At 46.4% G+C, this 14,050-nt stretch overlaps 1 protein-coding gene across 5 annotated transcripts in view; it reads right to left on the bottom strand.

Annotated features, from left to right (window-relative positions):
• RPH3A (rabphilin 3A) overlaps positions 1-14,050 on the bottom strand; it is a 327,189-nt gene that overhangs the window by 21,304 nt on the left and 291,835 nt on the right. For all 5 annotated transcript variants that reach the window (XM_074402202.1, XM_010342855.3, XM_074402201.1 and 2 more), the window contains 7 exons: positions 13,783-13,821; positions 13,542-13,688; positions 8,477-8,563; positions 7,926-7,988; positions 6,808-7,032; positions 3,826-3,905; positions 1,184-1,258 (listed from right to left, as the gene is read on the bottom strand). In XM_074402202.1, the coding sequence (XP_074258303.1) occupies positions 1,184-1,258; positions 3,826-3,905; positions 6,808-7,032; positions 7,926-7,988; positions 8,477-8,563; positions 13,542-13,688; positions 13,783-13,821 (716 nt within the window). The remainder of the gene's footprint in view (positions 1-1,183; positions 1,259-3,825; positions 3,906-6,807; positions 7,033-7,925; positions 7,989-8,476; positions 8,564-13,541; positions 13,689-13,782; positions 13,822-14,050) is intronic.

The raw sequence follows: 14,050 nt of genomic DNA on the forward strand, positions 1-14,050 counted from the left end.
CAAACGCTTCTTAATTTGGCCATGGCCAGGTGAGAAACTGCCTTTCCTTGATTCAAAGAAAAGAGTGAGACAAAGTGTGTGTGTGTGTGTGTGTGTGTGTGTTGTGTGTGTGTTGTGTGTGTGTTGAGTGTGTGTTTGTGTTGAGTGTGTGTGTTTGTTGTGTGTTGTGTGTGTTGAGTGTGTGTGTGTTGAGTGTGTGTGTTGAGTGTGTGTGTTGAGTGTGTGTGTTGTGTGTGTGTTGAGTGTGTGTGTGTTGTGTGTGTTGAGTGTGTGTGTGTGTTGAGTGTGTGTGTTGTGTGTTGAGTGTGTGTGTGTGTTGAGTGTGTGTGTTGAGTGTGTGTGTGTTGAGTGTGTGTGTTGTGTGTGTTGAGTGTGTGTTGAGTGTGTGTGTTGAGTGTGTATGTGTGTATTGTGTGTGTGTTGAGTGTGTGTGTGCACGTGTGTGTGTGTGTTCAGTGTGGGGGCAGTGTGTAGGTGCGTACATGTGTCCTCTTTTGTCTCATGGAGCATTTGGTGCTTGCAGGGGGTATTTAACAGGCATTTTCTGAAGATCATTTGACAGATGTACGGTTACCTTTGCCTTTAGGATGTCTATGTCAAATTAATACAAAGCACAAAACAAAGCCCAGGCAGGCACGCTTCCACTTCCCGCCATGTGCCCTGGGTGGGCCAATCCCCAGAGAGGAGAAGTAACCCCAGAGCAAAGCAATGCTCAGCCAGTGAGCTGAAGGGGAAAGGTGCGAGGGCTGGGGCTTCAGAGAATATTCTCCAGAGTGTTTAGTCCTGAAATTTGGAGAGAGCTGTTCATTTCTATTGAGAGATGAGGCGTGAGTGGTTGGGGCATACAATGTGTGGGGGAGGTGAGCCGCGGTCAGCACTAGGAGAGCCACTGCAGGCATTTGAGCAGATGAAGGGCATCATCAGGGCATCTGCTTCTCTTCTGCCTTGGCAGCTCCCCAGATCCCAGGTTTCTGAGTTGGAGAAATGGACAGAGCCCCTCCCCAAGGAAGAGTGACTCCTGGAACATACTTTACTTGCTCTGCAATGGCTTTGCTACTCACAGGATGAGGTGGGGGTGGGGATTTGGGGTAGATAAGGCTATTTTAGGCTCTGAGCTGAGAACCCTGGGTGTCTGCCAGGGCCCATGCACCCGGTTTGCAGAGAAGCCCAGGCCATATGGTACCTTGCTGGCTCCTGGCAGGAGGTGCAGCTTAACGTAGGGATCAGCCAAGCCGTTTGAATCCATGGGCTTCAGGCCCTGCAAGAGAAGGAGGCAATGGTGTGAGGGCCTCAGGAGGGCCCAGTGCCCAGCTGTCATCGGCAATGGGCATAGCCCCTGGCATCTGTCCTGCCTGTTGGTCCACGCTGTGTGCTTCCCCCTCCAAAGAGAGAGAAGGGAAATGCAGTATCATGGACAGCGTGCTGGGACGGGAAACAAGATTTAAAGCCTGGCCATGTCACTTTCTGGCTACATGACCTTAGGCAAGTTTCTTAACCTCTCTGAGCCTCCGTTTCCTCACCTGTCAAATGGGGATGAGAACAGTACCCGCTTCATGAGGTGGTGAGATTTAAATGCAATTCTACCTGTAAAGTGCTGGCACACGGTACACACTGGATCAAGGTTGGATTGTTAGTGCTAGGATGGGAGGAGATGTCCCAGAAGAGTAAGGGCAAGGCTGTGGGGAAGGAGGAGACTCCTGCATTCTGCCCCTGACCCCTGCATTCACTTCTGAGACTTCAGTATCTCTATCCATCAGGGCTGGGACGAGGCTTGGATGAGAGACTATGGAAGAGGGAAGTTGTTTGGGTAGGTAGGAATTAAGTTGATTTGTTAAAATGACCAATCCCCAAATTCCTGGAGCTTAGACACACTGTGTCCATCCCCTACACTCAGACCAGGCAGATGTCCCACCTCTGGGCTCCCACCATCCCATTGCACAGCACTTACACCATGCACAGGTGGCCCTGAGCAACACGGTGTGAAAGTGTGGATCCACTTACGTGAGGATTTTCTTCCACCTCCGCCACCCCTGAGACAGCAAGACCAACCCTTTCTCTTCCTCCTCCTCCTCAGCCTACTCAACATGAAGACCACGAGGATGAAGACCTTCACGATGATCCGCTTTCACTTAATGAACAGTAAATATATTTTCTCTTCCTTATGATTTTTCTCAATAAATGCTGACTTTTCTTTCTGCTAGCTTATTTTATTGTTGGAATACAATATATAATCCTAAAGTATACAAAAGATGTGCTCATTGATCATTTATGTTATCAGGAAGGCTTCCAGGCAACAGTAGGCTAGTAGCAGCTAAGTTTTTAGGGAATCAAAAGTTACAGCATAGATTTTCAGCTGCTTAGGGGGTTAATTTAACTCCCACATTGTTCAAGGGTCAACTGCATTGTGTCCAGCGACCTCCTTGGACCTTGTTTCCCTACTTGTCCAGTGGGGCTGGCAGCCACTCCTGCTTCAAGGGACTCCCAGAGGATTAAATGAGACCTTGCCTGCAAAGATCGCTCCATCCCTTACCAGCTGTGTGACCTCAGGCTTTAACTTTCTAAGCCTGTTTCCTCATCTGTACAATGGGGCTAATAAGGATCCCTACCTCAGAAGTTTTCATAAAAAGGAAACTAATGTATGAGCTTACTTCACTGTTATTGGCGGGGTGGCGGCGGGGTGTTAAATGCATCTAAGTGCTTGCCATAGTGGCAACAAACAGGTGTGCAATAAATGCTGATACATACTTGGTGCCCAATAAATGCTGATATAGTATAGGTACGCAATAAATGCTGATACATAATAGGTGTCCAATAAATGCTGATACATAATCAGTGCTCAATAAAGAAGTGACTTGGGCAAAGGAATGTGTTGGTCTTGGAGTTATATTAAGCATTTCATGCCTCATTTATCATTCAAATTGAGACATTTTAAGAGTGAAAAGGAAGCACTTAATTATTATAGTCAGGCAACAGGCACAGATGGGGACTGTCCTAGGCAAACTGGAACATGTGCCCATGACCATCCTTATGGGAGAGACACTACTATCATCTCCAATTTACAAATGGGCACCCTGAGACACAGAGGGGTTAAATCACTTTCCCCAGGTCACACAGCTAGGAAGAGTCAGGGCTGGTATCTAAACCCAAGGAGCCTGGTTCCTGAGGCCTTGCTTTGGGCTGTGTGTGTGTGTGTGTGTGTGTGTGTGTGTGTGTGTGTGTATACCAGGCTTGGGGCTTTGCAGGGGAAGGGTCCAATCCCAGTCAATTACTTTCTGGGGTTTGTACCGGCTTCACCCAGGTTTTTTCCTGGGGTCTGGAATGAAGTCAGCTCACTCCCCTGGAGCCTGCAGCGAGGCTGTCCCACCCCCTCAGAAGCTGATATTAGTGTTCCTGTGTCTCGGCTGCTGCTCCAGCATGACAGCCGCTTCAGCAGAAGGAGCCTCAGGCAGACACAGGGATGGGGCCGTTCCACGGCCATGTCAGCTGTTGAGCCAGGCTGTCATCTCCTCCCGGGCAGCATCTCCACCATCCCCTCTAGAGACACTGCTGGCCCAGACAGATAGAGGCCGGCTCTGCCCTTGAAGCCTGGCTGCATGTACTCCCAGGAGGTGGCTGCAGATAAGTGAAACCCCCCTGGGGCCGTCCTTGGAGGAGGAAGTCCTCCCAGAAAGGAATGCACCTAATTGCTGTGACTCTTCTCATCACTGTCACTGTCATGGATAGATAAGCAACAGCAGGGGATAGGCCTGGTCACCCCTCCCCATCTGAGCGTCCTAGCCGTGCCAGAGCATCCTGAGAGGTCCCCACTTGGCCCCCATCACCCACCTTGGCTTTAATGATGGTGCACTGCAGAGAACTATTGTCCTGGTCGTAGAGAAGGCTGAATTCCAGGGCACCCAGGGTGGCTGAAGGGGGCGGAGACCGGAACAGAGAGAACGAACGTTCAGTCAGTCACTCCGCAAACATTTCCTGAGTACTTACTGTGTGCCCAGCCTGGGCTAGGAATTGAGACTACAGAAGAGAGGAAGACTTGGTTTTTGCTGTGAGCGCCTCATCTTGGTAGACCCTCTGCTACCTTAGAGCACGCGCGACATCTCTGATGAGCTCATCGTCTGTGCCCTTGTCTAGCTAATGCCTTTCTGTCCTGTAGACTGAGAGCCCCATGAGGGCAATAGCTGGGATGACCTTGTTGACTGCTGTGTCCCCAGCGTGACCCACAGTAGTTGTAGGCGCTCGCTTATTTGCTGAAGGAATAAATAAGTCTCAACACTTGCTGTTTCCTCTGCCGGGAATGCTCTCCCTCTAGATCCATACATGGCTGTTACCTTCTCATTGTCGATATCTCAGCTTAAATGTCACCTCCTCAGAGAAGCCCTCCTTGATCACTCCCTAAAGTGGCTACCGTCATAATCACTCAATATATTTTATTGCCTTTATGGTGTTTTGTCTCCATTTAAAATGAATTCATTAGTGTGTTAACTGTCTCTCTTCACTAGAATGTTAGCTCCAGGAGACTAGCCTGCATGTCTGCCTATTTTTTTTTTTTTTCTGCCATGATAACCCCAGCACCTAGAACAGTTTGAAGCACTTAGTATATGCTCAATAAACCCTGTTAAATATAGAGATGAGTGAGTGTGCAGCGTATGGAGACAGGTTTGTAATAAAATGCCAGGGTAAGTTAATAACAGGGACAGACATGAGGCTAGGATGACTCATCTATGCTTGGTGGGTTGGGGACATTTAAGGAATGTCCCCATTCCTTAAATGGAAGGAGTAGTGGCCAGTGTTCCGGGAAAGGACCAGGATGAGGGAAGGCAGAAGGGTGGATAGACAAGGCATTTCCATAGCAGAACCAGCCTGTGGCTGACAAGGCGGGTACACTCCTCTCACTCCTTTCTCCTGAGACGGCAGACCCATGACCCATGGGAGAGCACAGGGAATGGAGGGGGACAGTTCATCTTCCATGCAGGCCTGGCCTCTGCTCTGCTCCTGCAGTGTGATTGACTGGCAGCCCCCGGCACTGACTGGGTGAGCTTGGACAAGTGCCTCAACCTCTCCGAGCCTCATCTCTCAACCTGTAAAACGGGAGTCATCAAAGCAACTATGCTCAAGCTCGCTGGGAAGATTAAATGGGCAAATGCATAGAATACGCTCAGAACATTGCCCAGCACAAAACAAGTGCCCAACACATGTTGACTTTCATGATCTCTGATGTCTATAAAGCACAATAACAATTCCTTGTGTGTGTTTAACACTATGTAATAATAATGATTTCCAGTTTATGAAGCACCTTCCTGGAAGGCATCTGAGTTTATCTGCCCCTGAGCCCATGGGGGAGGTGGTGCTGTGCTTTTCATTTTACAATGAGGAGAGATGACACGGCACATCAAGGCCATGTTCCTGGTCACAGCCTTGATCTGTTCCTTCTGTGTGGGTCCAGTTTTCCCACCTGATCAGAAACAAATGAAAATGCCCCTACCCACCAACACACATTGGATGCAGACACTTGCCAATCCTGCCTTCATCTAGTTCACAAAAGCTGCCCCAGGCACTCCAGGGGTAAAAGATATCACTGGGGTGTGTGTGTGTGTGTGTGTTTGTGTGTGTGTGTGTGTGTCTGTGTGTGGGTGTGGGTGTGTGTATCCCTGGGACTTGTATGTCTGTGTGCACATGCGTATATCGCTGGGACGTGTGTGTGTGTGTGTGTGTGTGTGTATGTGTGTCCCTGGGACGTGTGTGTGTATGTGTGTGTGTGTGTATGTGTGTCCCTGGGACGTGTGTGTGTGTGTATGTGTGTCCCTGGGACGTGTGTGTGTGTGTGTATGTGTGTCCCTGGGATGTGTGTGTGTGTGTATGTGTGTCCCTGGGACGTGTGTGTGTGTGTGTGTTCCTGGGACGTGTGTATGTGTGTGTGTGTGTCCCTGGGACGTGTGTGTGTGTATGTGTGTCCCTGGGACGTGTGTGTGTGTGTGTATGTGTGTCCCTGGGACGTGTGTGTGTGTGTGTGTGTGTATGTGTGTCCCTGGGACGTGTGTGTGTGTGTGTGTATGTGTGTCCCTGGGACGTGTGTGTGTGTGTGTGTGTGTGTATGTGTGTCCCTGGGACGTGTGTGTGTGTGTGTGTGTGTGTCCCTGGGACGTGTGTGTGTGTGTCCCTGGGATGCGCGTGTGTGTGTGTGTGTGTGTGTGTGTCCCTGGGACGTGTGTGTGTGTGTCCCTGGGATGCGCGTGTGTGTGTGTGCGTGTGTGTGTGTGTCCCTGGGATGTGTGTGTGTGTGAATCCTTGAGACTTAGGGCCGGAGTGGGGCAGGTTCATTGTAGGCATTTAATAAGGAGGCAAGAGAAAATGCCCAGTAAATTTTAAATCATGAATAATAAATTACTTATAGAAGATATACATTAAAGAGTTTTAAAACCTGTTAAAATACACATTCACACCCAGGAGTGAAATTGCTGAGTCATATAATAATTCTGTTTTAACGTCTTGAAGAACTGGTTAGACTGAACATCGAGAATATAGCTAATGCCACTGAACTGCAATCTTTAAAATGATTTAAATGGTACCATTGATGTTATTTGTATTTTACTACAATAAAAAATATACGTAGTACTTAATCTTTAGGAAGCTGTTATTATTTTGTGAATTTAGAAACACAAGTCTGTACTTCTATCACTTGGTGGATGTTATCAGGCCTGGCTGAATAGGGGGCCGGGGGTAGACAAGGCTGACCCTGAGCCATTCCTGTTTCCCTGGGCTTGGCTCCTGAAGCGATTTTTCCAAGATACCTCTCCTTTAGGTCCCACCTACTTGCTTCATCCGAATCGTAGCTGTTGGCTTCCTCCTCCTCCTCCTCTGGGGGCGGTGGCTGGCGGGATGCAGCAGGCGGGGGAGCAGCTGCAGATGCTTGGGAATAGGGCCGGGAGGGGTGGCTCACTCGGTCCTCTCTGGCTCCAACTGCTGGGTAGCCCCCGACTCCCCCGGTTCTCTCCTCTCGGGGTAGGGCAGTGGTCCCAGGGTCACTCGGAGCCACCTCTACAGGGAGATAAGGACAGGAAAGATGCAGCTGAGTCCCTGTTTCATAACAGCAGCATCTAGGGACATTTCAAAAATGCAGATTCCCAGGCCCCACCCAGAATCAGTGGGTATGCAGCGGGGCCTTGGGAATCTGTGTCTGACAATAAGCCCCTCGAGCTGATTCAGATGTAAGCAAAACAGACCTCGTTGGGGTACAGATCAGTGGACTCTGGAGCCAGACAGCCTGTGTTTGAATCTTGGCTGTGTGACCTGGGGCAAATTACTTAATGTCTCAGAGACTCAGTTTCTTTACCTGTAAAACAGGAATTATAATATCTGAAGTTACCCAAATAGTAGTATTTGTTTAATGAACAAATATAGGTGCAGCACTTAAAACAGTGCCTAGTGCCTTAGAAAGCAAAAAAGACTCTGTAGCTATGATTGATACATATGAGGGTGATGCACATTGATCATACATATTAATAGTAATCACTGTCACTCAGCGTGGGCTTCGTATATTCCAGGCAGCCCACCAAGGTTTTCTATGTATTAGTTTCTTTAATCCTGCCAACAACTCTATGAGGTAGGTCCTGGTATTATTCCCATTTTATAAATAAAGAAACTGAGGCTCAGGGAAGTTAAGCAACTTGCCCAGGGTCCCACAGCCAGGAACTGAAGGGGCAGGGATTCAAACCCAGGCAGTCTATGCTCTGAACTATATGTGTTGGCATTTCTATCTATCTAATCTCAGTATGGATTATCTAGAGTTTTAGACTCAGGGGGCTGTTTAGATCTCATCATACAGGTCTCAAGGTGCAGGCTGAGTCAAGATCTGGCAGCTGCCTGCTCTCTCTTGGGAGGTAGAGGAGAGGTGGCCACTTGGGCAAGCTCAGGAGGAAGCGGATACTTGCCTGGCTTCTGATCTGGCATGCGTCCTGCTGGCCCAGGACCCGGTCTGCTGCCTCCTGGGGTCCCTGAGCAGGGAGAAGAGAGCAAGAGAGATGCAGCAGAGAGGGTGGCATCATTTGGGTGTTCACCTTTTCCTTCTCATTTCACAGGTGTGGACACAGGCCCAAAGGCAGAAAGGAACAGAGACTGCAGGAACAGTCCCATTGGGAAGGGAGCTTTTGTATTTAAAAAGCCTGGACCCAAGCTCCAGTTCTGTGGGAACTTTCTGAGGCTTGACTTGCTCCTCTGTGAAATGGGGGTGTTGGTCCTCGAGGTGGGAAACACTGGCAAATGAGGTGCCATCGCTTCCTGCACTGGGTGGGTAAGATGCTCCCCTCCTCCTCCTCCCTTCCCATCCAGCTTCTCAGCCCAGAGGATTATTCATTCTGAGGGTCTTAGAAGAGCTTAGGATTTAGTTGTGGCTGCAGCTTTGCAGAAAGCCCAGCATGCTCTGCAAGCAGGGATGGGAGGTATTGGGGTCACGGCTGAGTGACAGCAGGCGTGTAACAGGTACCTGGCTGCCCAGGCTGAGGTGGCGCTGGGCTCTGCACCGAGCCTGGGGCAGGTCTGGAGGCCTGGACTGAGTTGGCCCTTCTCAAACCTGTAGAGGAAAGAAAAGAAAACAGCCATTATGTGTTACACACACACACACACACACACACACACACACACACACCAGGAAAGAGCCTGGAACTGCTCAGCCAGCGTGGGGTGAGACTCTTGGACTTCCACTGGAGGCAGCTCCTCACTCGCTCAGCTCTTTCTGACTCTTCTGCCTTCAGTGTGTTCTCTCCTCTCAATACTCAAACTCTGGCAAGTCACAACAGCAGCACAGTTGTCAAAAAGCATAGGTTCTATAATCCTCCTTCCACCTGTGTGACCTTGCTCAAGTGACCTGTCCTCTCTGGGCCTCAGTTTTCTCACCTGGTATATGGGGATAATATCACCTAACTGATAGAGCTGTGGGAAGATGCAATGATACAAACAGGCAATGCTCAGAACAGTATTTGGCATGTACTGAAAACCCAACACCTATCAGGTGGTGAAATTATTTTATTATTATTGAAAGAATGTGTCCCTATCTTCATATGGACTTGGCTTTGCCTTCCTGCTGTTTCCTATGTGGGCTGTGTGACCTTGGGCTGGTCACGCATTCTCTCCGAACCTTTGATGCCTCATGGAGGCAACAGCTCCACTTAACTCATAATAATAATAAATTAAGATTTATTTAGTGCTTACCATGTATGAGGGACTTTACATATAAGAAATTCTTCAATTTCTACACTAATAACTTTATGGGGTGGGGCCTTATTATCTCCATTTTATAGATGGGGAAACTGAGGCACAGAGCAGTTACTGAGCTCATCCAATGTCTCTTGGCTGTTTAGGGCAGAGCCGGGTTTGAACGCCGGCAGTCAGTGTCTGGAGTCTGTGCCAGAGTCCCTCACATGCTGTTGCTTCCCAGAGAGAGACTGAATGGAATGAGGTATGCAGCAGTTTCTGGTACCCAGAAGGTGTGATGTTCTGGGAAGAATGTCCTGCCCTCTCTTATCTCACTGGGCTAGATGCCATCTTTCCTGAATCCAGCACTTTTGGCCGGATGGATGCTTGAATGCACAGGACAGAGGGCACTTTACTACCTTTGTCTGGGGGCTTGCAAATCACCAAGTCTTGTCCCAGTTTCCTACATTGGCACGGCCATTTGTCTGTTCATTTGAGGCCATGTTCATTTGTGCATTCATTCATTTAATAAGCATCCATTGAGCATCCACCAAGTGCCAAGCCCTGTGCTAAGATGAACAAAACACCACCTTATACCCTCCAGGAGGGCACAGCCCAGTCACAGGAAGGAGACAGACTCTGAAATGATGAGTTTACAAAGCCACAATAGCCGACAGTGATTGAGTTATCCGAAGGCAACAGGCCTTGAACATCACCTCCTGGGATCTTCACAGCTCAATGCCATGTACGCCATTGTGTTCCCCATTTTGCAGTTGAGGTAGTGGGGGCTAAACATGCCCAAGGTCACATGACCAGGAAGCCCCCAAGGAAAGACTTCTGTCCAAGTCTACCTCAGATCTTGTTCAATGCATAAATGATACCTGAAGCTTATCAACAATAGAATAAGCTGCTCCATGAGGTAGGGAGTCGCCCTTTACAGAGAGTATGTGGGTGATAAAACCCCTTTTAGAGACGTTCTGAAGGGATTTCCACACTGTGTATGAGGGCAGACCCTGAGACTCCAGGATTAAGCCCCAAAACAAGGGAGTTAGTTTTACTGAGCTGCTCGCAGTCCCTCAAGTACAACTAATAACAGGCCAGCTAGGAGCATCGGTTCTGCACGTGAACTGCCTGGGTGAAACAGCCCTGCTATTACTTTTATGTGACTTTGAGCTTTTTTTAACCTCTCTTTGCCACATCTATTAAGTGAGGATGACTACAATAGTACCTACCCCAAAAGAACTGTTGTTTGGATCAATGATATGACCCATGCAAAGGGTTAATCACATACCTGGCAGAGCAGGGGCTCAATAAAAGTTTAAGTTACTATTATGATTATTAATTCAAATCTGCAAGGCTTTCAGAGCCTATAAGCAACTAGGAATCAGTATAGGCTAAAAAACGAGGAGCAAGAGATAAAATTATGGTAGGTGCACCAAATATTTGGAAACATAATAAATTAATGGAGAGAGACATGTGCCTGGTATTACCAGGGAGAGAGATTCAGGCTATAATGCTTTAGACAGTGATAAGCCCTACATTAGGGCTGCATCTCACTACTCTGGGAGCTCAGAGAAGGTAGCAGCTAACCTAGCTCAAGGTAGAGCAGGTGGATGCTAGAAGCTAGAGAAAGGGAAACATTTACATTGACTCTTGAGGGACAGAGGATTCAAATCCAGTTCGGAAATGTCCTGTGACTGTCTTTGTCCTCAGAAGACAAAATAATATAGACATTAAAAGCAGGGTTCCATATGTAGAAATTAACTCGAAATGGATCAAAGACTCAAGCATAAGGGCTAAAACTATAAAACTCCTGGAAGAAAACATAAAGGAAATTCTTCATGGCCTTAGATTACACAATGATTTCTTAGATATGACACTAAAGATAAACTGGGCCTTATCAAAATAAAAACCTTCTGTGCATCAAATGACACTATAAAAGAGAAAAAAACATCCCATGAAATGAGAGAAAAATGTGTCAATTCTATATCTGACAAGACATTAACATCCAGAATATACAAAGAACTTCTATGACTCAACAACAAAAAACAAGCTTTCTAATATAACATGTGTACAAAGAACTTGAATAGCTGTCTCCAAGGAAAATATACAGATGGCTGAAAGCACACGAAAAGGTGCACCACATCACTAATCATGAGGGAAATGCAAGTCAAAACCACAAGCAGATACCACTTCACACCCATTGAGATGACTATTATTAAAAACAAAAACAAACCCAGAAAACGACAAATACTGATGAGGACATGGAGAAATTCGAGCCCTTCCGCATTGTTGGCTGGAATCTAAACATGTCGCAGCCACCACCATGAAAAACAGTATGGTGGCTCCTCAAAAAATTAAACACAGAATTACCGTATGATCCAGCAACTTCACTTCTAGGTATACATTGAGAAGAATGGAATGCAATAGATATTTGCATGTCAGGCACACAGCAACATTATTTACAACAGTCAAAAGGCTGAAACAACCCAAACTCCCATTGATGCATGAATGGATAAATAAAATGTGGTGTATATATATATATATATAAAACATATATATATATACACACACACACATCACTATATATATGTACATATATGTGTATATACATACATACCACTATATATAGTATCTGTGCTATGTGTATATACACTATATGCATTATTATACAATAGATACCATTTGACTCTATATAGTCTATTGTGTATATATGTATACTATATTACATGTGTATATATAAATTCTATAGAAATGCACAATAGAATATTGTGTATTCTTAATTTAAGCCCAGTGTTCCATTATTGGAATGCTAAGCTTGTAGGATTTATATCCTACTGCTCAAAGTCATCGCCAAGGTCTAATTTTTCACACAAAACATTGCAACCTCCAGCATAAATCGGTTAAAAAGGAAAGAAATTCTGACACATGCTACAATGTGGATGAACCTTGAAGACATGATGCTAAGTGAAATAAGCCAATCATGAAAGGATAAATTCTGTACGATTCTCCTGATATGTGGTACCTAGAGTAGTCAAAACCATAGATACGGAATCAGGAATTCTGGTTATCGGGGGCTGGGTAGAGAAAAGAGTGTGGGGTTAGTATTTAATGGATACAAAGTTTTAGTTTGTAATGACAAAAAAGTTCTGCAGATGGATAGTGGCATGGTTGTGTAACTGTGTGAATATGCTTCACACCACTAAATTGTACACATGAAAATGGTTAAAATGGTAGATTTTATGTTATATATATTTTACAACAATTCAAAAATGACTTTAAAAGGCATTGCCAATAGAAACTTCACCTCTGGAAGAGAAAAGTACAGGCTTTGATGTTGGACATATATGGAATTAATTCTCATTTTAAACAATTATCAGCTATGTGACCTAGGGCAAGTGGCTTCACCTCTCTGAGGCTCAGTTTCTCTATCTTGTAAAATGTGAACAACAGAAGTCTCATGTGGATTTTGGAGTTGCAGCAAGGATTAAATGAGATATATATGGAAAAGAGCTTGAAACGGCATTTGGCACATAGTAAACACCCTATAAATATTTCATGATGCTGAGGATCTGAGAAATTCCTCCTTCTCTGTTCATCTGAACCATAGGTTCATTGGGAGGAGGGGTCTGGGCAGATGATGAACCACAAGGTATGTACGTGCCCAGCTCTGCTGCCAATAAGAGGATGTGAAGTGCTAAGATACACACACAATTCAGGAAGAGAAAGTCAGATGTCAACCTGGGACCTAAGTATTCAGCCAGTGTGACTTAGACCCAGACACAGCCCCTTCCTGAATGAGAAATGAAGCTGCTCTGAGGTCTTGGACAAGGGGCTATGAAAGAAAGATGTTCCAATATGGTGGATATTTCCTTCCAAGTCCTGTGCTCAAGGACTCCTACCAGTGGGCACTCTTGCCAAATAAACCCACCATGAGTGAGGCTAGAAATGTGAGGTACCAATACTAGTACGTGTTAGTAACATCCTGGCCATGTTGACCTATGCCATATGCCCAGACAGCAGAGCCAAGGAGTGAAGCATCCTTACTTTGTTCAAAGCCTAGGGGCATTTTCCCCCAGGGTTTTTTTTTGAGGGCGGGGGACAAAAATCATGCTTTCTGACATATTGTATTACAGCAAGAAAAGGATCTAACAAAAATTACAGATGTCTAGAGCCAGAATTGTTTCTGAATCCTGTCTTTCCTCTGCCATAGACTAGAACCAGTATCTAGAATAGAACAGGGCACATAGTACGTGCTCAATAAGTGCTGCCTAAATAAATGAAGAAAAACGTCCCCCTCATTCTTTTTGAGTCTCCCTATCCAGAGAGTTGTCTCTGGATCTGCCCATCTTGCTCACCTGCTGGGCTCCGGCTGGAGTCTCCAGCACCCCCGCTGTGGTCCCAGCTCTCTGAATCCCGGCTAGATGTGCTCATTCGTGCCTCGGAGGCCCTGCGCACAGGAGGCCCATAGCTTCCTCGCCCTGGAGCAGAGGCCGCATCAGGGCCTGAAAAGAAGAACATGAATTGGATGGCAAAGGGCATCAAGGGAATGAGGTGAATTCCTGTCTCAAGTTACAAAACAGAGTCAGCAGAACCCACCTGTCTTCTGACCTTGGCCCCTCCTATCCTCACTGTCACCTGCAGAAAGAAAACACAAATGATGAGGACTAGCAGTTTTCTGGTGTCTGGAAAACCAGCACTTAAGACGCCTACAAAAGGGGTTCATCGACTATTGCCCAAGAACATTTTTAAAAAATTAAAAATCTTCCTCCCAACCTCTCCCTGCTCTAACTCCTGTTTACAATTTCTTTCTTTTTTAATCTTTTTTTTTTTTTTTTTTTGAGACAGAGTCTTGCTGTGTTGCCAG

The sequence above is a fragment of the Saimiri boliviensis genome, chromosome 7 (assembly GCF_048565385.1).
Source record: "Saimiri boliviensis isolate mSaiBol1 chromosome 7, mSaiBol1.pri, whole genome shotgun sequence".
NCBI lineage: Eukaryota > Metazoa > Chordata > Mammalia > Primates > Cebidae > Saimiri > Saimiri boliviensis.